General features: G+C 48.6%; 1 protein-coding gene across 12 annotated transcripts in view; it reads right to left on the bottom strand.

Annotated features, from left to right (window-relative positions):
* Window positions 1-27062, bottom strand: part of FNIP2 (folliculin interacting protein 2) — a 135963-nt gene that overhangs the window by 82095 nt on the left and 26806 nt on the right. For 3 of the 12 annotated variants that reach the window (XR_012332202.1, XR_012332201.1, XM_033857416.2), the window contains exon 1: window positions 17274-18030. The exons of 2 other annotated variants lie outside the window; for them this stretch is intronic. Coding sequence is in view for 7 of the 10 variants with exons in the window: in XM_033857416.2 (XP_033713307.1) it covers window positions 17274-17434 (161 nt within the window). In the remaining 3 variants the exon portion in view is untranslated. Of the gene's footprint in view, window positions 1-17273; window positions 18040-27062 lie in introns of those variants that run through there. 7 more of the 12 variants (XR_012332203.1, XM_033857413.2, XM_033857415.2 and 4 more) reach the window with 7 other exon arrangements.

Here is a 27062-nt window from a genome sequence, read left to right on the forward strand (position 1 = left end):
ACCTGCAGGGTGGGCGTCGGATTCCTCCCCTGAACATTTGCAGGAATCAGGCTGGAAGTGGGCTCAGTACGTCCGGTGGAACCACGGTCTATGAGAGAAGAAGACCTCAAAAATATTCTTCCTCTGGCTCTCATGCAAGGAAACAAAAATCGTCAAAGTCAAGTTCACGGGAGGAGTTGAAAGACCGTCTTGTGATCTGAGAATGTGAATGTTTAAAGAGTCAGGTATGCTAGGGAACTTTAAATGGTCCAAGAAAAAGGAATATGAAACACCACAGAATCAACAAAACCGACAATGACGGTCACAACAAAGACTGGCAAACACCATCCATCCATCTGCCCAGCAGCTCCAGGCCCTGGGTACGGCCACTGCTCCCATGAACTCACTGTGCTCAAGGTGACGTTTTCCCGCCATGAAAATAAAGGATCAGCAGGGTGGAGGAGAAAGGGAAGTTGTGTTTGATGAGATGGCGATCAGAGCTCACCCCGCCAGCACAAACGTGTCAGCACAAATGGGTGCTACTTCCCGCCCAGTAGCAAGCTATTTACTGCAAGAAAAAAAAATTACGTAGATACATGGCAGTAACATATTTGGAATTCTTTGTTTCTTTTTTCCTAGGTTAGTAGCTCAGGAAGATGGCTAGCAGGAAAAGTAATTTGCAAATGAGCTGATTTGTCTTTCTTCCTCTATTTTGCACTGGTACAACTTCAGCTCCACAGACTGCCTGGTTTCTAGTTTCAGAAGACCTACATAAAAATTCACCTCTGAATTGCTGTCCTGGGGTCAAGAGCATAGTGAAAAAGTACTTAAAGATTCAGATTCTCATCAGGGGCTTTAATACATAATAAGAACCTAAAGGTACAGTTTTTAAACGATTCCAATTAAACGCACCCCGCTGTTATTTTCCCAGAAGAAATTTATATTGGATATTGGCTGCAACTTTTTTTTGTCTTTAAGAAAGCAGGTGATAGGGCTTCCCTGGTGGCGCAGTGGTTGAGAGTCCGCCTGCCAATGCAGGGGACACGGGTTCCAGCCCCGGTCCGGGAGGATCCCACATGCCACGGAGCGGCTGGGCCCGTGAGCCATGGCCGCTGAGCCTGCGCGCCTGTGCTCCGCAATGGGAGAGGCCACAACAGTGAGAGGCCCGTGTACCGCAAAAAAAAAGAAAAAGAAAAAGAAAGCAGGTGATAAATAAAGGTAAATCCTTTATTGCTTTTGTAAAAGAAACGTGGACTGAAAGAATCAATCCCCACTGTCGGCAGCCTGGCTTGGCAAAAAGCACTGTAACCTGAGCCCCAGTGACCACGCCTGCATCCGGCCTGACCAGCTGCCATGAAAGACACCGGGGAGCAAAATCAATGAGATCGGTGCCTACCTCAAAATGCTTACAATCCGACATGGAAGGGCCAACGCACAGACCAATCGGTAACGCTACTGTCACGGGGATGGAGATAAACATCTACAGAAGGAAGGAGAGGTCAAGTCTGCCTAGCGGGGGTGAAGCGTGGGGCAAGGTCACAGACGACGTGACACCTGGAAAATGGGTGACCCTCTAGGGTAGACTGAGCTCCCAGCTCCAGCGCGGCCACTTTCACCCCAGGTGACTCTGGGAAGGCACCGACTCCAAAGCTCAGCTGTCCCCCAATGCAGCCCTTACCTGCCTCACCAGGCTGCTGGGAAAGACAGAAAATAAGGATGAAAGCACTTTCATAACTGTAACGCAGGCCTCAAAGGTGAGTTCAGATACACGGTCCCTTAACTGAGATCCTTGGGTCCAGATGTTTCAGAATTCGGAATTTTTTTTAATTTTAGAAAGAAGCTTATACCACATATTATATAACAGCTCCTTTAGGGCCTGAGGTGTAATCAAACCCCAACGTCGAACAAATTAGAATCTCACCAGCCCAAGGGATGCATGTTTATGCTAAACGGATTATCAAGAGACTATTATGAATAGTTCAGGTCAGTTTCAAATTTTTTTTCAGAGGTTTTAGGATTTGGGGGCTGTAGGATAAGAGGTTGCTGCCCAGTGTCAAGGCCAGAAGTCCCCTCTACATCATCCCAGATATGAGCAGTCCTAACGAGCTGGCGGTGGAGGCTGACGCGTAGGGAGGCCGCCGGTGGCCGGGAGCACGGTTCCCACCGAGACAGCGCTATGAATGTCCACGCCGGTCACGAGCTCACACCACACAGCCTTCATGTAATACGTTCACACAGCAAAGAGAGAACATCATGAGTCAACACACAGCCTGAGGTTTGGGAGCTACAAACAGGGAACTGTGAAACACCGAAGAGGAAAGATGGATCCCACCCATCATTCCTGAGCTCGGGGTGACGTCGAGTAGGACTCGGAAGCAGGTGGAGTCTGTGTGGCGCTCCCGGTCCCCACAGCCCCTGGCCGCGGCCAGGCTGCATGCCAGACACCTGGCCCCCTGCCCGGACGAGCATCTGACCCCAGTGCCCCCTCCTCCGTAAGAGACGGACTGCGGCCAGAATGACCTCCAAGGTCTCAGCCTTCCGACTCTTGACACAAACCATCTACTGGGTGTGCAGAGTACAACTCAGAACAGGTGACCTCAGCCGGGTACGAAGAGGACAGCCACCTTCGTGGACCAACTTCCATCCCTGCGTGGTACCCCTCGCCTTCCTACAGGGAGTCTGCACTGTGATACGGAAGCAGCACAAACGCACCTCGAATCGGCAGAACGTTCAGAGATTGCTGGCAAAGTCTGAAGGGGAAAAGCGCAAGTTCTCTCGAGGCAAGAGTGACGCTGAGTGGGCAGGTGTCCCTGAGGGGCACTGCACCAGCCAGGACGCCGCCCTCGCTGGCTTCCCAGGTTCCGTTGTGGTTATCAACAGGTTCTTCCCTTTCTCCTCTTTAAAAACGTACAGAATTTCTAACTACGGCTCATATTTTCCAAAAGGGTTCCTTGAATTCTTAAAAGAGCACTACTAATTCTTTTCCTGTGTCTAGAAGCTATTTTTTTAAAAAGCAGCTTTGCGATCCACCTCCACGCATGCGTTAATTCACTATTCCCTGAGCTAGTTCTTTCACACTCTTGTCGGCATAACCCAAACCATCGATATGCATCCCTGTATCCCAGGACGGCTGAGACGTAATTTTCACCTCCGCTCAAAGCTAACTTGCATCAACATGATTCCACAGCTTTTCCTGAAGGGAAGGTTTCCCAGCCTCTCCTCCACCCAGGGAAACTGTCTTACTCATAACAGGTAAGTGAATGAATTTCGAAGTAAACATTCAAGACACAGCCTCATACATGAGTTGATTCTAGATCCATTTAACTTGCACACAGATAAGGTCATGATTCTTTTTCCCTAGAGGTTTCTAGAGGTCAGTTTTTCTAGAGGTTTTCAGAGGTTAAAAGCATGATTCTTTCCATAAGATCTTGTGTTTGCAAAATGGGAAAGTCAAACTAAGTAGAAGCTGTACCTATCTTTGGTCGTAAACTATTATCCCTAGAAGAGATGGGTACAGGCGAGCAGGCGGGGGAGGAGTGGGGAGGCAGTGCTGCAGGGCAGGGGCCAAAATAAGGAAAACAGAGAGAGAGTGGGAGAGAGAGAGAGAGAGAGAGAGAGAGAGATGGGTACAAACACACATACTCACATACTCTTTGACCCAGCAATTCCACTTCAGGAATTAATCCTACAGATCAACTTACATCGGTCCAAATTGATTACGCACAAAAAGGGATCCACCGCAGCACCGTTTGGAGCAGTAAAGGACTGGAGCTAAGTGTCAGCATGGGATGGTACATCCCTACAATGAGGTGCTACACGGATACAACCCCGAATGGGGAACTCTCCTCATGTGATGACAGAATACGCGCTAGGACATCACTTTAACTGGAAAAAAGAAGTATAAAACGCTGTGTATAGAAAGCTACTGTATGTATTTTTGAAAAGGAGACACAAGGAAAAAACTCTGGATTTTATTGTATTTGCACAGAGTGTGTCTAGAAAGACATGTAGCTGTAAGCCTGGTACCATCTGGAGCAGGGGGCTGGGTTGTTGGGAGAGAGAAGCAAGTGGGCCCCTCCCTCCAGGGCACAGGGAGAGGGCTTCCTGACACCACCTGATGCACGTCTGCCAGGGCCGCAGAGCAAGGGAGCTGCAGGCTCGGGCCGGGCAGCCTGCGTTTGCGCCCTGCCTCTTCCCAGCCGTGCGGCCTGGCAAGCACCTCCCTCTGTGCTCCTCGGCAACCCCCCACCTGCAGAACGGGGATGACAGCGGGACCCTCCTCACGAGTGCTGACTTGAGGGTTAACTGCAAAGTGCTTATCGCAGAGCCAGGCCGCTGGTCAGCGTGCTGCAGGGATTCACTGAGCCTCTGCGGCTTTGGGGGCTTCCCTGGCGGTCCAGTGGTTAAGGCTCTGAGCTTCCACTGCAGGGGGCGCGGGTTCCATCCCTAGTTGGGGAACTAAGATCCCGCATGCCTCTCGGCACAGCCAAAAAAATAAAAATAAAAAAGTTAAAAAAAAAAAGACACTGTGGCTTTTGAATATTTAACCGTATGACTGTACTCTCTCTGGAAAAATTAAAAATAAATAATGAAACTGAGGAATACAGCAGGAACACTCTTTCTTTAAATCCATCCAAGACTCAAGTATTGTCTTAAGACAAACAAGCTCAATGACAGTTTGCTCCAAGAAGCTTCTGAAGCTGAGGCCTGAGGCAGTGGGTGAACTCCCTCAGGGAAACGACCTTAATGGATCAGGGCCTTCAGATTCCATTTCAAACCCGTAGTTCGGCCTCAGACAGTGACGTTTAGTGAGCTTCCTTCTCAGCATCCACACGCCACATTCTCCTGCCCCTTTTCACCCCCTGCTTCCCCCAAAGACACGATGATGTTTCTAAGAAAGTGACGCCTCTTCTCATTTATCCAACCTACTTACAGCTTTCAGTTTGTGATTACCATTCCAGGACTGTACTGAATTGATTTCCACCATATTAAATAACTGTCCATTTTTACCGCATAATCTCAGAGACTAGAGATGCTAGTTCTAGAAGGCCTGACGTCTGGGTGCAGGCTGGGAGGCTGGTGGTGAGAGCCACAGGGCGCCCAAGAAATACCCACCTAACTCCTTTCCAGAATGCACCTGAGCTGGCGTCCACAGATGCCCTGTGAGAGCGGGCACTACACCACGTATTTCATGCTGCAGTTAGGAGACTTTAATAAGGCTGGAACCAGTAAGTGGCAACGGCGGGACTCGAACCAATGTCTCCTGACCCCAAACTCTGCTCTCCCCGCGCTGCTGGGCCATCACCTCCACACCACGAGCAAACCACTCAGCGTCACACGCTCTGCATCCCAAGACCTCACTCTGCGTTTCCCTCTCAGGGTCTAAAGAAATGCTACATTTGAAAAAGAAAAATGCTGATGATACAGTGTTAAGACTGAGAAACAGAACACGGGATTATGTATAGAGTATGACCTCAATTGTGTAGCAAAAATGTGATCAAGCACTTTTTGAAAAGTTCACAAAAACGTCAGCGACTCGTATCACAGACAAAGGATTAATCTCCCTAATAGATAAAGAACAACCAGAAATCAATAAAGATTTGCAAACCAATGGAAAGGTGGGCAATGGACACAGACAGTTCACAGAAAAACAAAAATAAGATGGTCCTTAAACACAGGAAAAGATGCTAACTCTCACTCTTGGAAAGAGAAAAGCAAATTAAAGTCATGCCCCTATCAGATTGGCCAAGATCCAAAAGGTAAGACAGCCCACACGAGAAAAATGCAGGCAGAGGCGCAGATCCGTGCAGGTTCAGACGGAGGGTAACTAACTGGTCACAGCTCTGAGAGTCACCAGTATTGTTAACCTTGGAACTCCGATCCCGCTTCTGGAACTAAACAGACGCAAACGTGTGACTGTAGCTTGTGAGCTAAAAGGAGAGAACTAGAAACAACTGGAGAGAACACAGGCGGGGCAAATTCAATCCCTCCTGCTGGAGGCACCCAGCAGGACACGGTTGGGGTGGGGGTGGAGAGCCGGGTCCCACGGCCAAGTCCACACAGAGGGAGCAGACCCTGGGGCACACACTCCTCCTCCTGTGGAAGAAGGAAGGATACATATTCGTATTTGCTTACTTCCACACCAAAGAAATGTAAAAAGATTCAGTTTAAGCAAAGTGAGTTTTTAAAAAGTAGGAAGGGGAAGAATAGTTCTGACCTCTGATTGCAAAACTCACTAGAATATTCGGCTCACCCAGGTAACAAGCGACCTTAGTTTATCAGGAGTGGGTGTTTGCTCCATTGGTTCTGCAAGGGAGTTCCAGACCTTGTGGTCCACGGCCAGCCATGGACAGGAGTGGGAGGAAGCCAACAGAACAAGGCCAGGAGCTGGCCCCACACCTCCTAAGCCTGGTTGTTTAACTAAAAGGCCAAGACGGTGGATGAGTTGGCCTGGAACTGCCGTCCCTGGCTGGGTGGAGAAGACAAGCTTTGCACAAGACAGCACTGGGTCACCGTCCTCCACAGGCCAGCAGTCGGGACCTGAGGCCGGAACACGCGTGATCGCTGCGGAAAGGCCTTGCGGGGGAAGGGGGAGGAAGGGCTCGTGCTCCACGGGGGTCGCCACGAGGTCTCCGTGACTCCACGACGTCGGTGGGGAGGCCCTGAGCCACGCTGGCCAAGGGGGCTGGAGAAATGGCCCCCTGCCGCTTCTCACCCACCCGCCCGCCTGCACCAGGGGGACGCCTGGGACCTGTGTCTGCTGTTCCCGGCATCCAAACTGTCATCTCTTCATCCAAAAAAAAAAGTCCCTATAAAATCTGTCCAGGAATCTTTAGAACAGCACCATTCATGAGGCCCAAAACATGGGAAAAACCTCACGTCCCTCGCTGGATAAATAAAATCCGGCCTATCCACTCGACAGAATACGATTCAGCACTAGAAGGGAACGAAATGCCATTACATGCCCAGAACACGGGTGAACCTTGAAAACATGACGTAAACGTAAGAAGTCAACCACGGAAGAACATACGACATGATGGACTGTACGCTGCTGCTTACAGGAAACGTCCAGAACCAGGCATCTACAGAGACAGACAGGGAATGAGTGGCTGCCTAGAGCTGAGGAGACCGGGGGACGACAGCCAACTTCTGTGGGGGGTGGTTTCTTTCTTTCAAGGGCCGTGAAAATGTCCCGAAGTTGATGTGGTGATGAGTGTATAACCCTGAGGACACAGCACATCCACTTAAGTACGGATAGACTTCAAATGGGTGGATTGTAGTAGTGAGTGACATCTCGATAAAGCTGCTTTAGAAGAAAACGAGATTCCACTTACATTCCCCTTTAACCGACCCTGCGCCAAGGGTGGTGTGCAGTGAGGACGACCACGCACTGCTGGTGGGAAGGGAGTCGGGCACTCACTTCGGAGAATATTGAGTAAAGCCAAAGGGTCACATTTCCTAAAACTTAAACTCCATTTCTTTCACCCTATGAAATCCATGCAGATGTGCAGACAGGGACACATGTGATACTACTATTCACTGCAACATTGTTTATAATAGTAAAATTTGTAAAAAAAAAAAAAAAAAGAAAGGTTCATTAATAGGCTAACAGATACATAATTTGTAGCATATTCACACAGTGGAGTGCTATAGTGATTTTGGAATTAACACACTAGAGGTACCTGGAGTTATACAAACGGATCTCAAAAACATACAGCTGTATAAAAAAGTAAGCTTCAAAATAATACGTACAGTATGATATCCACTTTAAAACGTTAAATACGTGTAACCCAGTACGATTTATGGATACATCCCAGCCAGTAAATGACAGATATGCAGAGGAATGCGAACTACCATATTCAGACCGTGGTTACCTCTGGAAGGAAGGGAGGGAGATGGGGCCCAGGAAGGATGATGCAGGAAGCATCATCTACTTCCCTAATGTTTTAGTTCTTTTTTTAAAAAATCATACATGTGAAGCAAAAGTGGCAAAATGTTAAGATTTAAGAAAACTGGGCTGTGGTTACACATATGGTTAATATAGCATAGTCTGCACTTTCGGTATGACGAATATTTCATAATAAAATGAAAGTGTTACATGGCTTTTAAAATGAGAAAAAAAAGAAATTTATAGCAAACTAATAAAACTGATTACCTGAATGGGATGGGGAAGAAAAAAGAGGTAGGAACAACAAGATTCAGATGGATATTTTTTGTTGTTGAACCAAGTGAATGTATTATGTCTGAAGACACGGAGATAAAATCCTCTTCAAGATGTTAAGGAAAAACGCTCACGTTCATACCCTTTAAGAAGTGACTTAGGAACCTAGAGAAGACGTTAGGGCTGGAGGCCTGCTTATCTTTGCCTCCAGGTTCCCAGCAGAGGCCCAGTTCTGACGAGCCCGCCCACTGGCCTCCCGGGGAAGAGGAATCAATTCTGATGGACAACTTGCCTTCACTCTTTGGCATCCACCTGCCTGCAGAGCACACATGCTGACCTGGTCCTCAACTCCCGGCCTCAGGTGCACGGGGCGCGTCCCGCGTGGCAAGGCCGGGGCGTCCGAGAATGCTGAGAACCAGTGAGCAAGCGGTGCTGACTCCTGAGCGTCGACAGGCCACGGCCCCTTGTAACCCACGCTGCCTGTTTCCCACCTACCTGACCAATTTCCGTGTCTCAATTTTCAAATTCTGTTGGGGAAGGAAAATGGGTCTCCTTCAGACTTCCTCCAAGGAAAATCTCCAAGGAAAATGCCCTCCCAAGGAGACCATCAGATATTTGAACACAAATAGGGTTGTAACGTCAAAAACTGGAAACCTTCACATCCATTCAGAACATACCCAAGATTTTTGAGGCCATCAATTTCAGATACTACAAAGTCATTAAAAATTGTCTTAAAAATGTTTTATTGGGCTTCCCTGGTGGCGCGGTGGTTGAGAGTCCGCCTGCCGATGCAGGGGACACGGGTTCGTGCCCCGGTCCGGGAAGATCCCACATGCCGCGGAGCGGCTGGGCCCGTGAGCCATGGCCGCTGAGCCTGTGCGTCCGGAGCCCGTGCTCTGCAACGGGAGAGGCCACAGCAGTGAGAGGTCCGCGTACCACCAAAAAAAAAAAAAAAAAAAAAAATGTTTTATTGACATGGGGAAAATGTCGTGGTATAATAGTAAGAAAACAGATTTTATATATATATATGTATTATATATTTATAATACATATATATGTAAAATACATATATATCAATATATGGTTTAGTTAACACAGTGCAGCTTACATCCATGTACCAAAAAGGACTGCAAGGAAATAAATCAAAGTATTAATAGGAGTAAAAAGTTGTGTGATAGCACTGCTAGTAATTTAGGTTTTCATTTTTATATTGGCTTGCATTTTCCAAATGCTTTGTAACAAAATTGTACCATTGTGATAATCAGAAAAAATGCTTAAGAAAAATATTAAAAATAAGTTTAGTAACAATATAAAAGAAAAAGATGGAGGCATTTAAAAAGGAGAATGCAACTAGCCTGACATGAATGCAGCCATGTTCTGAAAAATATACCTGTTAAAATATTTTTTAAATATTTCATATACTGGCAATTAACAAGTGGAATTTAAAATTAAAAACACAATACTACTTATACTAGTATCCCCCCACCAAAAGAAATAGTTAGGTATAAATCTAACACAATGTATACAAGATCTATATGAAGAAAACGACAAAACTCTGATAAAGGAAATCAAAGGAGAACTAAATAAATGGAGAGATATTCCATGTTCACGGGTGGAAGACTCAAGGCGTCAGTTCTTCCCAAGTTGGTCTAAAGATTCAATGAAATCCCAATCAAAATCCCAATAAGTTACTTTGTGGATATCGACAAACTGGTTCTAAAGTTCACGTGGAAAGGAGGCACAGCACCCAGGACAGCCAACAGGACATTGAAGGAGAAGAACAAAGTCAGAGGAATGACACTACCCAACTTCAGGGCTTACTCCAGTTACAGTAAACAAGACAGCGTGGTCCTGGTGCAAGAACAGACAAATAGATCAACAAAGAAGAGCAGAGGACCCAGACTCAGAGTCACACACACTCAAATGACCTTCGACAAAGGAGCAAAGGCAACACGTTGTAGAAAAGACAGTCTTTCAGCAAACAGTGCTGAAACAAGTGGACACCCACACTCAGAAGAAAGAATCTCGACACAGACCTTAAATCCTTGACAAAGTTTTAACTCAAAATAGATCACAGACCCCAAATGCAAGACTTTAAAACTCCTAGAATAACACAGGAGAAAACAGATGACCTTGAGCATGGTGGTGACCACACAGAAAGGCACGTTCCATGAAAGAAACAGCTGATGTGCCGGACCTCATCAAAATTAAAACCTCTGGTCCGTGAAAGACAACATCAAGAGAAGAAGACAAGCCTCAGACTGGGAGAAAATATTTGCAAAAGACAATTCCGATGAAGGACTGGTATCCGTAATATACAAAAGACTCGTAAAACTCAACAATAAGAAAACAAACAACCCAATTTAAAAACGGGCAAAAGACCTGGACAGCTCACAAAAGATGTACAGATGGCCAATCAGCACATGAAAAAGGTGCTCCACAACATATGTCATTAGAGAAATACACATCAAAACAACGAGATACTACCACAGACCCATTACAGTGGCCCACATCCAGAACACTGACAACAGCAAGTGCTAAGAGGCTGTGGAGCAACAGGAACTGTCGCTCGCTGCTGGTGGGAACGCAACCTGGTGCAGCCACTCCGGAAGTTTGGTGGTTTCTTACAAAACTAAATAAGCTCTCACCTTACAACTCAGGAACCATACTCCTTGACATTTACCCAGAGGAATTAAACTTAGGTCCACACAAAACCCTGCACGTGGATGTCTACAGCAGCTTTAGTCACAACTGCCAAAATGTGGAAGCAACCAAGACGTCCTTCAGTAGACGACTGGATAAATAAACTGGTACCTCCAGATGATGGAACATTATTCAGTGCTGAACAGAAATGAGCTATCGAGCCATGAGAAGACATGGAGAAGACTTTAATGCATATGACTGAGTGAGGGAAGCCAACGTGAAAAGGCTACGAACTGCATGATTCCAACCAAATGACATTCTAGGAAAGGCAAAACTATCGAGACAGTTGAAAAGATCAGGGCTGCCGGGGGGTTAGGGGACGCGTGAACAGGCAGAACACAGAGGATTTTTAGGGCCGTGAAACTACTCTGTATGACACTCTATTGATGGGTACGTTTCATTACACGTTTGTCCAGACCCACAGAATGAACGCCACCAAGAGTGAACTTCAAATGTAAACCGGGGTTTGGGGTGATGATGATGTGTCAGTTGCAGGTTCATCCGCTGTAACACATGCTGACGGTAGGGGAGGGGTGAGTGAGGGGCAGGCAGGAGACAGGGGCTCTGAACTTCCTGCTTAACTTTCCAGGGCACCTAAAACTGCTCTAAAACATAGAGTCTATTTTTATAAAAATTCAGTGGTCAAGGGGACTTTTAAAATATAGGAACTGAGTAATAAGCACTGGTTTTAAGTTTGCAATAGGATTATTCTCTGAAGATCATTTAGACTGCTAGAGAATTCCCTGTGAAGACGAGAACCAAGGACACGTTCCTTGAGCTTGCATGCGGCCGCCGAAGTCTCTGTCCCTGGTTCAGCAGAAGCGCAGGCCGCCTCCCCTGGGGCCCGTGCGCCCACCTCGGAGGAGGGGGGCCTCGCACCGGGCTCTGCAGAGCCTACCGTGGTCCTCCATCAGCTCTCGTAAAAGCAGTTCACACGAAGGCAGCAGTCACTGCCTGGAGAGAACAATGGTTAGACACAAAGAAAAGAGGCTCCGTGGCAGGAATGTTTGTTCTCAAGCAAAGGCCAATGGGCGAGAGGCTGGGGGGCAGGCAAGCTGCGCCTTCCTCTCCCACCGCAGTGCGCAGCTGCAGGCCCGACCGCCCACTCACGGGCCCGCGGAGGACCGCGCACTGGCTGCATCCCTCGGGCATCGCCCAACCGCCCACTCACGGGCCCGCGGAGGACCGCCCACTGGCTGCATCCCTCGGGCATCACTGGTTAGGGTGCACGCCAAGCATGTTCCTGCCTTAGGAGCTCTGCACTTACTCCTCCCTTTCCTGAGAATATGCTTCCTCAAATGCCCACGTGGCTTGCTCCCCAGGTGAGACGGTTATGACTCCCTCGGTTGCCAAGGTCCTCACGTCTGTCGGACATCCCTGGGTCCTGTCGGTTCCTAACAGACAGTCGGCATGTTGGAGCTGGAGGGGCTCAGACACCCCATCTGGTGGTCCCAGACCCGACTCTTCACTAGACCTAACCCCAGAGGCTCTGCGTGTTTGTTTGTAATGAACAAAGCTTCCCAGGCTCCACTTCCAGGAATTTGTCCGGTGGATCTGAAGTGAGGCTCCGGAATCCACATTTTAAGAACACACCTTTGGGGATCACCCGCCCGGTCCACCACTTTAATTTCTTTTAGAAGAGAAAACAGAAAGACAGAGAGATGAGGTGACCACCCAGAAGACACAGCGAGTTCCAGCGAGGGGAGATGAGCCTGAGATGGTGAGATCAAGGCAGAGCAGGTCCCAGATCAGAGGAGCTTTCCCTAAACCTGGTGCCACATTCTATGTTCTCACATGTTAGGAGTGAGTTTCTTTAAAAAATCACTAAGTGGAAAAACTAGCTTAGCTCTACCAAGGTTTTGGGTTTTTTTTTTTTTCTTTTGTTTGCCTTTGGGGAGGGGGAGGCATGAAAGTGAAAGAAAATGTCATAGTGAGAAAAAAAAAAAAGACCGCATTTTAATTCACATCTGTTCTGTGAAGACCCGAGAGTAGTGTTTTGTGGGTTATTTTTAACCTTTCTGAACTAAGAAAGGTCAGAGAGTAAGAGGAGGAGGAAACGCTTCAAGATGTAAATGTCTGATGGATGCGCAACACTCCACATAAAGCCGGGATCCCACGAAGGGGAGGCGCGTTGCCGGGAATCCCCCGGCTGGGTCCCCCTTGGTGAGGTCTGGCTGGGAGTCTAATGACATCAGGCGGGTCACGGGTTATCGCTCTCACCAGCTCCCACGAGGCCTGCTTCCCCTTGTTCAGCGGTTATTCAGCTTCTGTTACTGTAACAATAAGGCGATAAGGCGAGCCTCAGCCTGACTCACAACAGGACTCACCAGGAGACCCAGGAGCCGTGGCCATGCACCCCGGCCAGCAGAGCTTGGGGAAAAGCCTTCGGCTGCCGCCCGGCGCCTCGCTGTGGACCCCACAGCTGGAGGGACCTGCCTTCTGCCTGGAACACTGTCCCTCTCCACACGGTTCTCTACGGTGACGAGTAACAAGGGCTTCACCCTGCCTGTCGTCGATACTTATCAGAATAAGAGCCAGACGGAGTGTCAGCCAGTTGGCAGCTTACATGCGGCAGCCCCCGTACGGAGGCTGCTCTGATTCATCCCTGAGAGATGCGGCCTCAGAGATGAATGTTCTCTGAATCTCAAGCAGCAGGGCTCTGCAGCAACTTCTGCATTCCTGCAGCCATTCACTCATCCTCAGATGACACCTCGAAATCCCATCCACCAACCAGTGCAAACAGACTCTCTTAACGAGGCAGAGAAAACCTCGTGGCACAGGAAGTCAGTGAAAAGGGAAGGCAGGCAGGGAGGTCAGGGAACGTGTGGGGCAATGCCCAGGCATCTGGGAGAGTCCCCCCGCCCGCCCCCGCGTCTGCAGCCCCCTGTGGAGTGGGTCACCAGCACGGGGCTGTCAGCTGGCCCGGGCGGGGCTCTGCCTAGGCCCTGCACTCAACCTGTCCGGCAGCTCCATCTCCTAAGCAGGAAGGTTTTCACGGTGTTTCTAGGTGGAAAGCACAGTGAACACCCCCCGCCCCTCCCCACCCCAGCCTGCCTGACCCTCCCTTTAGTAGCCTTTTACTAAAATCTTCAGAACCCCAAGTACCCTAAACAAAGACGGTGGTGCAGTCACGGGCAGCGTATCTCCGTGAGGCGCGCACCGAGGAAAACACAGCCCGGTTTCTGTATTTGTCTTCTCCGTAAGATCCTTGCACAGACAAGCGAAGGCTCTACCTTTTTCAGTAAAATTAGCTCATCCAAATCGTAGATCAATCAGGGATCTACACTCATTACTTCTGCTCCCTCCGTCCTGGTGACCGTAAAGCAGTACAACGGATCTCTTCTGAATCTAAATGTCAAGATGTGAAACTTCAGGCACCACTGACTCTGAAGGGCTGTTTCACTTCCTCCTCGGCATGTGTGGGGTACACTTTTCAGGGCCAAGATGTGTCGAATTTTCTCCTGCCATCAGAGAAACAGCAGCTCACGGATAAACATGGCAAATCCTCCCAGAGTCCGCATATAAGCAGCCCTATGGATGTATCTAACTTGCTGGGAAAGCTGGGAAAATCAAGTTATTAGCAGCTTTAAGAAAGCAGATTGGAAGCAATTACATTTGAAGCCCAGCATCGTAGTTCGGAGTTCCCAGGTCTGAAATGTTTCATTCCACAAGAACCACGGAGGGAAGATCGAACGTTTCTCTCTCTGCCCTGCACTGCGCCAGGTTTACACCGTGCCACTGTTAGGTACCTGGCACCTCTCCACCGTGTTTGTGGTATCTTTCTCTTCACCTTTGCCTAAGTGGAAAATCATGAGGAGAGAAGGAAAAAGCGAAAAGAAGAAACTGCTCATCAGCATGCTCGGCTAAGACGACCACCCGAAACTGTGGATTTAAGGTAACCCAAGAGCAAAGCAGGCGTTGGGAGTCACACCTGGCTGGCTGCCACCTGACCTGGACACACAGACAACTCGTGAGCACTTGGGTGCTCAAGCGCCTAACGATGATTCACTCCATCCTGAGACCAACCCGAGTCCCAGAGAAACTCAGGAAACCAAGCACAGTACTGCACACAACGCACACCTTTTCCAGGCTGTACAAAGGGGAAGAGAAAGTGGGAAAGGGACCAAGACAACTGGTCCAACGAGAGATGAATTCCAACTAAATGACACACACGTCACCACGGTACAGAAGTCTAAAAACGTCTCAGCACCTGAGAAGTAAATCTAAAGGAAATTAAGCTAAGGAAAGGAGCTAATGGATGTGAAAACTTCTTGTTAAGTTAAAAGTACTGTTTACATAAAAATGATTAAAATCCTGCCTCAAATAGCAAATTCACTGAAAGTGAGAAGCAGAAGTTCATACTGAAAACTTTAGAAGTTCTGTAAGAATTGGTGTGGCCCTGCACGTCGCCACCTTCTCATGTGGGTGCCACCCCTGGAACCCCAAATACCTACTTGGGGGAATCCAGAATTGCCTGAATAACAGGAATAGGAAGTTCAGAAGGTCCTGATGTTACCCTGTACAATCTCAGAGAAGGAGAGAATTTCAGAAGTAGTCTGAACCAGCTACACAGCTGAACAGTTGAGAGTGAGACCCAGGAAAGGAGGGGACTCGCCAGGGTTACACGGCCTCCGTGCAGCAGAGCTGGGATCAGGGTCGGATCCAGGTCAAGACTCGAGACGACTGAGTGTCAACCCACCACCGGCTCCTCCTGCCACTCAGCCGTCCTTTCTAGATGAGACACAGACACGGAGAGCACACAAGTGGAACTCGTATCTGAACACCACGCGAACCTCTGTGACCGAGTGGACAGCACGGGATTTTCAATCTGTGAGCGCCTACCCTGCGGGGGACTATATACCATTTTACTAAGTTTCCATTGAAGAAATACAACAATTTTTACATGACAGAAATCATATGCTGATTACCTGTCAACCAAGAACGACCTTTATGGGATAAGCAGTTTATGAGTCATAGTGATTTTGAGAAAACTTGTACAAGGAAAAAAGCAGAAACATTTAAGCGAATTTAGAAACTTACACTAATCACGAGAATCAGAGCTTACTCTTTGGCCCTCCTCACTGTCTATCTAACTAAAATTTTGGAATGAAATGCACTTCCCAAAGAACTTTTCTGTTTCACTGAATGCACTAAAATTCTTTACAAGTAGTGTTTCAATTAAGAGCTACTACTAATAAAATGAATGAATTCTTCCAAAATGGATGAAATAATCAACCTAAAAGAATATGGCAAGTCATGGAAGCAGCCTAAATGCCCACTGACAGAGGAATGGATAAAGAAGATGTGGCACATATATACAATGGAATATTACTCAGCCATAAAAAAGGAACGAAATTGGGTCATTTGTAGCGATGTGGATGGACCTAGAGATTGTCACACAGAGTGAAGTAAGTCAGGAGAAAAACAAATATCGTATATTAACTCACATATGTGGAACCTAGAAAAATGGTACAGATGAATGGGTTTGCAGGGCAGAAATAGAGACACAGATGTACAGAACAAACGTATGGACATCAAGCAGGGAAAGCGGCTGGGGGGTGGTGGTGGGATGACCTGGGAGATTGGGATTGACATGTATACACTAATATGTATAAAATGGATAAGTAATAAGAACCTGCTGTATAAAAAATAATAAAATAAATCAACAAAAGTACAGAATGAAAACCAAAATAAATAAATAAGTTATATGGGCAAAAAAAAAAGTATGTAATTACTGATTACCAAAGATAAAAAACAACGTGTTTTTCTTCCCCCAAAAGGTATTATTAAATTTACGGTGAAGTAATTGAGAAATATGTACCACAGAATTAGCAGGAGTTTGGAATAAAGCACTATCTGCACATCAGGAAAAGAGGAGAATACAGCCAGAACAATGCTATTCCTTTGATGGGCTGCATCAGGAGCCCCGGTTCATCCCAGCGCCTTCCTTCCTGCCCGTGGAAAGGATTTTCCAGAAGAGGAAGCCCGGGCTCTCCGTCACCACCCACCTCCAGCTGGAGACGCCCAGCCCTCCACACACCGTCCAGACTGAGAAGTGAGGCCCCTGGCCCCGCGCCCCATCTGTCAGCGTGCCGATCCTTCGGCGCCGCACCTCCTTTCCCCGACAGCCCCTGTGGGACCACAGCTCAAGCTTCCACACAGGACAGGCGGCACCGCTGCTTGCAGGCGGCTCCAGCAGCGGCAAAGGAAGGGTCAGGAGGAAGCACAGGGCAGCAGAATCCAAACAGCCACTAGGAAGTGCCCATCCTCTACTTTTTCCGTAAAGGGAGGACGTGTCTGCACACCTACCAGCCACCCCGTGCCTGTCTGCAAACTCAAGTTTCCCATCAACACGCTTTTATCTCCCTGGTGCCCAGTGAATTACAGAAACATTTCTCTGAGATTCTGAGACAGAACTGAAGTTTCAAACCTGTTGTCGAGTTCCGGGGGATCGGTGACCCTTCCCACCGCGGCGCACTTGCAAATCCTCGAGCGCGCAAGTGTCCCGTGCGTCTGCCCATCGCTCACACCCCCAGCCGCGTCCCGCCGGCCCCCCGGCCGGGCTGTGGTCCTGGCTGAGCAGCCACACATCTCCTCGGCGGGCCAGCCCTCTTCTGGGTGGTCCTGACTCTCCGCGTGGACCTGGAAGGTCCCGTTGTTGGAGGATTTCCTCAGTGACCAGCTGTGCTTTAAATGACCCCTGCGCTCCCCGTACACGAGCTCCCCGGCTGCAGCCTACTAATTTCCTCTTCCAGAAGTTACACAAAAACAAAACAGGAACATTCGCTTGTTAGGTAAATTAAGCCTTCCGATGATTTGGGAAGTCAGATGCATCCCTCACACTGTAAAACACGCTCTCAGCAAAGCCATTACAATCTGACAAGTCCAAGTCCCACTTCCTACTTCTGTTCCTGGGTTTGTGCTCCGGTTACAAAGGACAAAAACACTCAACCGGCTGAGCAGCTCAGACTGACTCATTCCATCTGTGGCCCTGCTGGGGATGACGTCGTAGCCAATTAATTCATCACAAGACCTCTGAATATGGCTCACAGGGCTCACAGGGCTGTGAGAGAAATGCAGTGACTCGCCTTCAGCTGCAAGGTTGTTCTGACACTGGCCACCACCCTGTGAATGGATCTCCTGTGACCAAGTGTCAGCTGACAGGTCCTACTCTGCAACCTTGCAAAACGGCCCAGAGCAAGGGAGAGAGATGGTTACCCTCAGCAGACGGACGTAGGGCTTAATGCACAGGGGGTGACATGGGGGCGGGTGCGCAGGGACGCATTCTGGCTTTAATACCAGTATAGAATTTAATTTATTTATGCAAGAAAAGCAATAATAAGCTGAGAAGCCATAAACCCTCACAACTCTTGCACTGGATTCTTAATTCCTAAGCATATTCAAGCTGAGAGAGCCCTGAACTAGCAGAACCCAAGAACAAAAGCAGTTCAGTTTTGACTTCTGACATGAATATACTTCAACTGTAAAATGAGAGTAACACTATGGTATCATATATCAATATGATATATCTGTGATATATTGATATATACTGATATATCACATACTTCAATATTTTATATGATACATATTTTATATTTTTGTTATATTTTAAGAAATATTTTATATGATAGTTATATTTTATGCATTTATGATACATTACATATTTCCATATGATTTTTATGATACATATTTTACATTTTTGTTATATGTTGTGATATATATGCTATTTTATGATACACGTTTATATTTTACACATTTTATATGACATATCGATACACATATCAATATGATTTTTCCATAGTATTGTGAATTCATGGAAAAAATAATTTTCTCTTTTAGAAGAAATAAAAAGCACTGGTCCTTAAAACACAGGTCAAGTCTTGATACAAAAAACTACAAGGGTCTGTCCCAACTTGTTTTCCTCTTGTCATCCTGGAATCTGGCTGAAGAAAATATTAACAGAGCCCTAAAATCTGATGAGCCCTCAGCTGGGTCTTTAGTTTGAGGAAATAAAATCCATACTTCATGGCAAGACAAGAAAAACTTAAAGATAAAATGTTCCTCTGCCCGTCTGGGCCTCCTTGCTCCCCGCCGGCAAGCTCCGTGTGTCCGCGCTGACCACACCTCCTTAGGAGACTACATTCCTTCTTAATCCTGTGCGGGGTCTGGATGACGCTCTACTAACTCTGCGTGCAGATCTGGGTTGTGTAAACTGTCTATACGTCATCCGACGGGTAACCCTTTGTCTCACAAATGTATCTAGCTGTGCCGTGACCTCTAACGGGCGGGGCGGTCCTCACAGCTTTCTGAGAGACCGTCTCCCGGGTTATAATCCTCAGGTGGGCTCGAATAAAATTTTCTCTTTCTTTCTTAGATCGACTATTGATCAATCTTTCATCGACAGGCTTCAGAGGGCTTTTAAGTGCATCGACACACGGCAGCCACACGTATCTCACTCTGCAAGCGTGACGAGGTCTAACGGTCTCGTGGCAGAAGTCTCAGTTACCTGAAGACTTTACTGTATATGTGCCCCTAAAGTTCCTCTGTAACAAACCCACAGAAGATCTTAACTACCCCCTCCTCTGAGAGAGAAAGACTGCAACACACCTACGATGGTGACCGGCTCCTCTGCGGCACAGGCTCAAATGACAGACAGGACCAGGTTGGGAGAAAGTGAATCCATTTCTCCAGGGAGGGAACATTTGGAGCTCAAGGCTTAACTTCAGCGGCCACGGTGAGCTCACGGGTTCCTCTTTTCTTCCTCTGAACTGTCTGGAAAACCACTCTCGCTTTTTTACAAGAGGAACTGAGAGCACCTCAGCAGCTCTAACCTGTCCACCTCGGCCCAGGCAGCCCAGCAAGCAAAGGCCAGAAGGAACCCCCTGCACCATCACGCCCACCTGACAGGAGGCCCAAGCGAGGTCCCAGGCGGATGCCTCCAGCTCACCAGGGCCTGGCTGGCCTTGTCTAAAATCACGGCAGAAATGAAAGCATCGTTCCATGCGGATGGGGGCAGGGCCTTTAAAAGTGCCCAAGTAGCTAGATTCTATAAAATCTGTAGAGGAAACGCTGGGGGAACACATCCCACTTTCTATGTGTAAAAAAACAAATTCACTTTTAAAACTTCAGTCTCTAAAACTTATTTATCCAGGCCCTGATGAAAGGACATAAAGCCTTTCTAAATATGTACTCTGGACATACACCTTCCTAGCAGTTAGCCGCAAAGCCGTTCAATCATTCTAACATTTTACATCGTCCCAAGGCTTCAAACACTGTTATAAAAATGCAATTGTATCCCCTATCCAGACGATGCGAACACTTTTTTTTTTTTTTGCGGTACGCGGGCCTCTCACTGCCATGGCCTCTCCCGTTGCGGAGCACAGGCTCCGGACGCACAGGCTCAGCGACCATGGCTCACGGGCCCAGCCGCTCCGCGGCACGTGGGATCTTCCCGGACCGGGGCACGAACTCATGTCCCCTGCATCGGCAGGCGGACTCTCAACCACTGCGCCACCAGGGAAGCCCCGATGCGAACACTTTTAAACGACAAGAATAATAAGAAAATGACGTGGTTACAAAGGACATTTGGATGAAGTAAGGATGGAACTGCATTGGGAAAGAATCCCCTTAAACAGAAACTGAGCTGACTGGCAGGGAAACTCTGACCCACACTCAGCCTTCAACTAACGTGCCAGGGTGAGCAACAGAAGGAATCAGGATGGTGCCCGGTAGTCTTTGTATCGAGACTTAAGCTGTGTTTCAGTGACGGGTGCTTCTCCTTTCTTCATCAGTGCTTCTCCCTAACTTCAGCCAGCACAGCTTGAGCCTCCATTTCCCTCGTAGGTGGTGCTCAAACGTCACAGGCTCCTAAATGCCCAGTGATGGGCCAACCCCACCCCCGGTTTCCAATTCAGCAGATCCGGGGTGGAATCTGAGAATGCGGTTCTAACTAGTTCCCAGGAGCTGCCGCTCCTGGCCTGGGAAGCACCTGCTGGAGAACCACTTCCCCAGTGAACAGCCCAGCTTCCCCGTGAAGACGTCCCAGGCTTGAATTCTGCCGTGATCTTCCAAAAACACACTTTTAACACTTAACACATAACTGCTTGGCAGTAGAGAAGTATCTGCATCTTATGATGCTACCCAGATCATACATTCTTTGAGGATAAAAACTGGGTCTCAAGACCAGTTCCCTCTGTGCAGGTCTCACACATGACCTCTTAATTGGGTTAGCACCACTGAGTATTTACATTAAAACTAGGGCATGAATCCAGCCACAGAAAGCTGCCTGCCTCTTGACAGTGTCTTCTGAGCACAGGGCGCCGCGTGCGCTCAAACTCTCCCTCTCTCTCTTACTTCGCGCAGCAAAAGTTCCTTTAGAAGCTTTAACATCTCGCGTTCACTCCAATCAACGTGACTTGTGCTATTTCACCATTTAACGTTTCCATTTAATGTTTCCCCCTTAAGAACCCTAATTCCACAGTCCAAAATCTGATTGTATGTAATAAAGTAGAGATGTGCATCAAAACCACTACCACTGTACTCAAAGGGGATGCCACAATATGGCTCTAAACTGCTTTACATTTAAATGGGAGCTTTAAAATTTCTTCAGTAAATGGAAAAACAAGTAATAATGATACTGTCATATCCATTCTTCTGAGACACGAGAGCAGTGCGTGGAGTAGGTGAGAGAAAGGTAACATCCTGTTCAACCTTGACCCCGCCTCCCGTGACCTCCTTCTTCTCTTTCCCAAAACGGAATCCTCTCCTACGGGCTCCATCGCTCGTTACCACGCTGGATCCCCTGCTTTTCCACAGAGGGTAACATGCACGCGACCATTCATCGCGGCCCCTCCTCACGGTCAAGCTCTCCATCTCCCCACACGGCTCAGCCAGGCTCACATGCTGGGAGAAGGGTCCCCAGTCACCCACTGGCCCCGGCAGCCCACCCGCAGCTCTGCACGCTGGCTGGAGCAGCTGCCGCCCTCACGGACACCGCCCCGACGGGCGAGCTGTGTCACAGGCTGGAAGGGAGGATGGAGCAGCGTGGCAGCGTGAACCCATTGGCCACGTGCGCAGAAGGCAGGCTCCTGGTTCAGGTCTGTGAGCTGCATCTGCCGCGCTTCCAACCTCACAGCCCAGGACTGGACCCAATGGTCCCGGAGAAGAGCAGAAGCGCCACTTAGACCACACGAGGCAGGTTCCTGGCACTCGGGATCCCAGTCCAAGCCAGGACCTCTCTCCAGTCCTTCCAGCGTGGCGCTCCGGGGCCACCTCCAGCCCCCAGGACGTGGCGGCTAAGGACGACTCCATCCCCATCCCTGACTCAGAGTTGGGAGAATTAAAGTGTCACTCTTCAGGTGACAAAAAACAGTGATCACTGTGTGTAAAGAATAATCAACTCAAAAGCCACAGCTGAGACGTGGGTTTGCAGAGAGAAAACACGAAGGCCTAACACAGTGCCCCCAAAAGTCCAGGCTCATCAGTCTTATCTAATGACTCTGCCTCTTCACACTACCTTGATGAAAAGAAGGGAAGCATAAATGGAGAGGAGGGGTGGCGGGCAGGGTTTAGGACCCACAGCCGCGGCAGCGGACCCTCTGACGGGCTCATCCCCTCCCACCCTAATGCCTTTCCCACACCCAGGAATGACTGAGAGCAAGCCCTCCTACCAGTGGCTCTCGAAGCGCGGTCTCCAGCAGGAGACACCAAGGAAGTCACAGGATGCTCGTAAACTCCTTCTTGATCTGGGCACTGCTGCTGTGACCAGGCAGCCAGCAGAACACGTACATTTCCTGTCTGTATATTCTCGCTCAGTGTGAAGTTAAAAACACGCCTCCAACAAACACATTAAAGGACGCTCAGCGTCACTAATCATCAGAGAAATGCAAATCAAAGCCACCATGAGGTACCACTTCGCACCGGTCACAACGGGCATCATCAGAAAACCTACAAACAAGAAATGCTGGAGAGGGGGTGGAGAAAAGGGAACCCTCTTGCACTGCTGGTGGGAATGTACACTGGTGCAGTCACTACGGAGAACAGTATGGAGGCTCCTTAAAAAACTACAAATAGAGCTGCCGTATGATCCAGCAATCCCACTCCTGGGCTTATATATCCGGAGAAAACCGTATTCGAAAAGATACATGCACCCCAATGTTCATTGCAGCACTGTTTACAATAGCCAGGACATGGAAGCACCCTAAGTGTCCATCGACAGATGAATGGATAAAGAAGATGTGGTATATATACACAATGGAAAATTACTCAGCCATAAAAAAGAATGAAATAATGCCATTTGCAACGACGTGGATGGACCTAGAGATTGTCATACAAAGTGAAGTAAATCAGACAAAGACAAATATATTATATGATATCACTTATATGTGGAATCTAAAATATGACACAAACGAACTTGTCTACGAAACAGAAACAGATTCACAGACATAGAGGACAAACTTATGGTTACCAAAGGGGAAAGGGGGAGGGGGAGGGATAAATTTAGAGTTTGGGATTAACAGATACACATTACTACATATAAAATAAACAATGAGGACCTACTGAATAGCAGAGGGAACTACAGTCAATATTTTCTAATGACCTATAAGGTAAAAGAATCTGAAAATGAATACATATACGTATGTATAAGTGAATCACTTTGCTGTACACCTGACACTAACACAACATTGTAAATCACCGACACTTCAATGAAATAAGTTAATTAAATTTAATAAAAGTATCACATTTGAAAAAAGAAGGCCTCCTGCTGGGCTAGAGCTATGGACTCAGGCAGGGGGAGGCAGCATGCTTTCGGGGAACGGGCTTGCAGACAGATGCGGGACGAAGACCACGTCTGCCAGGACGTGGCTGCTGGAGCCTCCGCCCACCCTCAGGATGGCAGTCAGTGGGCGGCGCCCACCGGACCTGCGGAAGCCCACCAGACGAGCTCGCACTCGGGAAGCCCGGCAGCGCGCAGCCAGCCACGCGGGCAGTGACAACCCGCTGGCTCGCCGGTCACAGGGAGTGAGCGGCACTGATTTCTGCAGCAGACGGGCCAAGGCGCCAACCGCCATGGGCCGGGCAAGCCGGGATTCGGGGCACCCTTGCCAGTGCCAGGGGAGCCATGCCTCCCCCTGGCCGGCCTCGGTCCTCGGTCCTCAGGGGCGGATGTCCCCTCCTCCATCCAGGAGGAGGCTGAATGTCCCCGGCTCGACAGTCATGTCCGAGTCTCTCTCCTCCAACTCTGACCCCGGCCCCGACACGTCCAGATTCTCACTCACTCAGTCCCAGTCTGTGCACTGCGGTGACCAAGTCTCTCGTGGGACACCTCGCCGGCAATGAACCCTGCCCCGAGAACAGTCCCCGCGCAGGAGCACCCCTCCCGGGCACTGCTCCGCCCTCCTCTCCCGACCTACCCAGCTGAGGCTCGGACTCCTAAACGGAGGGACTTTGATCCATACCAAGTTAGACGGAATGGACAATAAAATCAACCGATATGACTGCTTTGATTTAAAATGAGGAGGCAGCGGAGAGAGAACTGAGCTTTCAGATTCAGATCAAAGCTATTTGAAAGTTCACAGCTCTGTGCAGTCCCGATCATGATCCAGATTATTCCCACTCCCGTACCCCCGGACTCTGAGGACAGAACACACAGCGCCCAGCATGGAAGAGGCTCTCAGCCACTGAAAGAATGAATGCATGTGTCATGCCTTCCTGAAATCTGTGAAACACAGAAAAATTCTGATGTTACAAAGCCGAATAAAAAGAACCGGATACAACACAAAATGGTGGAGGCACTCTGATAACTAGCGTGAGTCCAGAAAACCAAATGCAGAAAAAGGAACCAAAAAGAAACTTCAGAACGGCTGTGCGCAGCGAGACTCAGAATGCTTTTCCTGTTACAATTCTCCATTTTCCATTTTTCAACAACAGCTATGCCTTACTTACAAACTACGGGGAAAACGACTTCACGTTTTTAAACTCTTGCTGCCAAACCAGTAATGATCACTTCACTTCTCTGTTCTATAACAATTCTGAGGGCTTTATTGTAAGGAAATGGTCAGAGTCAAAACAATCTCAGATGGCTGGAAGGAAAAGCAAAGCACGTACACTATGAGACTGCTGTACTACTCACACAGCTTTTCCTTCCGTGTGATTGCTATCAGTAATACTTACATAAGCCAGCAAAGGTAGAGCGCTGCAGCTGTAGACTCCTTTAAAGCACCTAACTAAAAACAAAACTCCCCAATTTCCCTTTATTTGGAGACTCAGCTTAGTACCTAGCAGCAGCACAACGTGCATTAACAACGAGAGGATTTCTTTTTTTCTTTTTTTTTTTTTTGCGGTACGCGGGCCTCTCACTGCTGTGGCCTCTCCCATTGCGGAGCACAGGCTCCGGACGCGCAGGCTCAGCGGCCATGGCTCACGGGCCCAGCCGCTCCGCGGCATGTGGGATCTTCCCGGACCGGGGCACGAACCCGCATCCCCTGCATCGGCAGGTGGACCCTCAACCACTGCGCCACCAGGGAAGCCCCAACGAGAGGATTTTTAAGCTGCACACAAGGAAAGGAAAGGTGAGACTCCAGGAGGTCCCCAAGCTTGTTAAGTGAACAGGTGGCTCTGAGGAGGCTCGCAGTGAAACTGGGGCTCTAACTGCTTTGTACCTCAACCTTAACAGCAAGGGAGACGGCAGCCAGGCTCGCTAGGGCCGGGTCAGAGGTTCTCTGGGGTGACACTCTCCACCCGCGAGAAGGAGCACTGCTTGTTTTGCCATCGCAGTGAAGTGATTCACTCTTCCTGGAGTCAGCCTGATAACCGGCAATTCAGAGACAAGCTTCTGTCACTTTTTTAGGCCCAGTATCAGACCTCGATCTACAACCCTCCCTCCCTATGACTTTTACAGCCTGGCCCGGCCCCCCTCCCCCGTTTCTCAGAAATTAACGACAACCAGGATTACTTTTAAGACTTCCAGAAGTTAGAAACACACTGGTGACAACGGATTACACAACTTTTAAAGTTTAACTCTGACTCCGGGCCAGGCTGCCACTAGCGTGTGGACCTGAGCAAAGTGTCAGCGGGCCGGGTCGGGGAAGAGGTTCGGGGCTGAGCTCCAGGGCCGGGGTGTCGGCCCGGGAATCACCCTCTGCAAAGCATGTGACCGGGGCACACGGTGACAGAGTCAGGCGGAAGAGTCAAGTCCTGTCCAGCACAGCGCCTCACTCGACTTATTAGACCTCAAGCAGCTCTGCGGGATGGCCAGGTTTCAGGGGTCCCATCTCTCCTTTCAAAACTGCCTTAATTCTCACCCAAACTGTGTAACTCACGAGAAGTAAGTTTTGAGAAATACCTAGGAAGGGGCTCCCCGTCTGTCTCCGTCTCTCTTCTGTTGAACATATAGCTATAACATCATTAAACTTTTCCGTTGATGCTTTGAAGCAGATGCTGGATTGCTCGGGGTACAACGCAGAGCTGCACGAGCAAAGGCATGTCCTAAGGTGCTGTCCCTATTGAGACACGGTAGCTCACACCCCCAGGCCACAGCCGAAGCTCCAGCCCCCCTGGCTGAGCACACAGACCCCCTTGCAGGAGGCCCTCCCATCGTTCTGGAGCCCCTCACAGGCCTTGTGCTATTCAGGTAAACTACACGCGTGTGTCGCACGCTGGACTGGTCTCTGATCTCCCTGGAGAAGAACTCTGTTGTGAAAAGGACTTTCCCCCCGCCCACTCTCTCTTACATTTATAACATTTTTTAAAATGCTTTGAAGCATTTATAATTTTTTTTAACATTTATAATATGGGGATACAGCTATTTATCTCACAGAGGAATAAAGAATTCAATCAAATTACTGTTAATGGTATCACACCAACAACTATTATTATTCTAACTATTATAGCCATTGGGATAATTTTGTAATTACTAGGAGCTACCAATTAAACCGTGCTGTAATGAAATGAACCACCAAATAAGATGAAAAAAAAATAAAAAGCAATTGACGCTCTTCTACAATTTATCAAGATAATCTCATTGGTTTTGCAGAATAATTGGTGACCTTGCCTTGGAAACACGCTCTCTAACGACGAGGGCTCCATTCATTCACCCCTTCAGACGCTGATGCGCCAGGCCCCGTTCAGGATGCTGACGACACAGAGGAAAGTGGCATGAGTGTGGGAACAGTCTCGAAGCAGGTGTGCGATGGGTGACGGGGCCGTCCGTGTCCTGGGG

The sequence above is a fragment of the Tursiops truncatus genome, chromosome 5 (genome assembly GCF_011762595.2).
Source record: "Tursiops truncatus isolate mTurTru1 chromosome 5, mTurTru1.mat.Y, whole genome shotgun sequence".
Taxonomy (NCBI): domain Eukaryota; kingdom Metazoa; phylum Chordata; class Mammalia; order Artiodactyla; family Delphinidae; genus Tursiops; species Tursiops truncatus.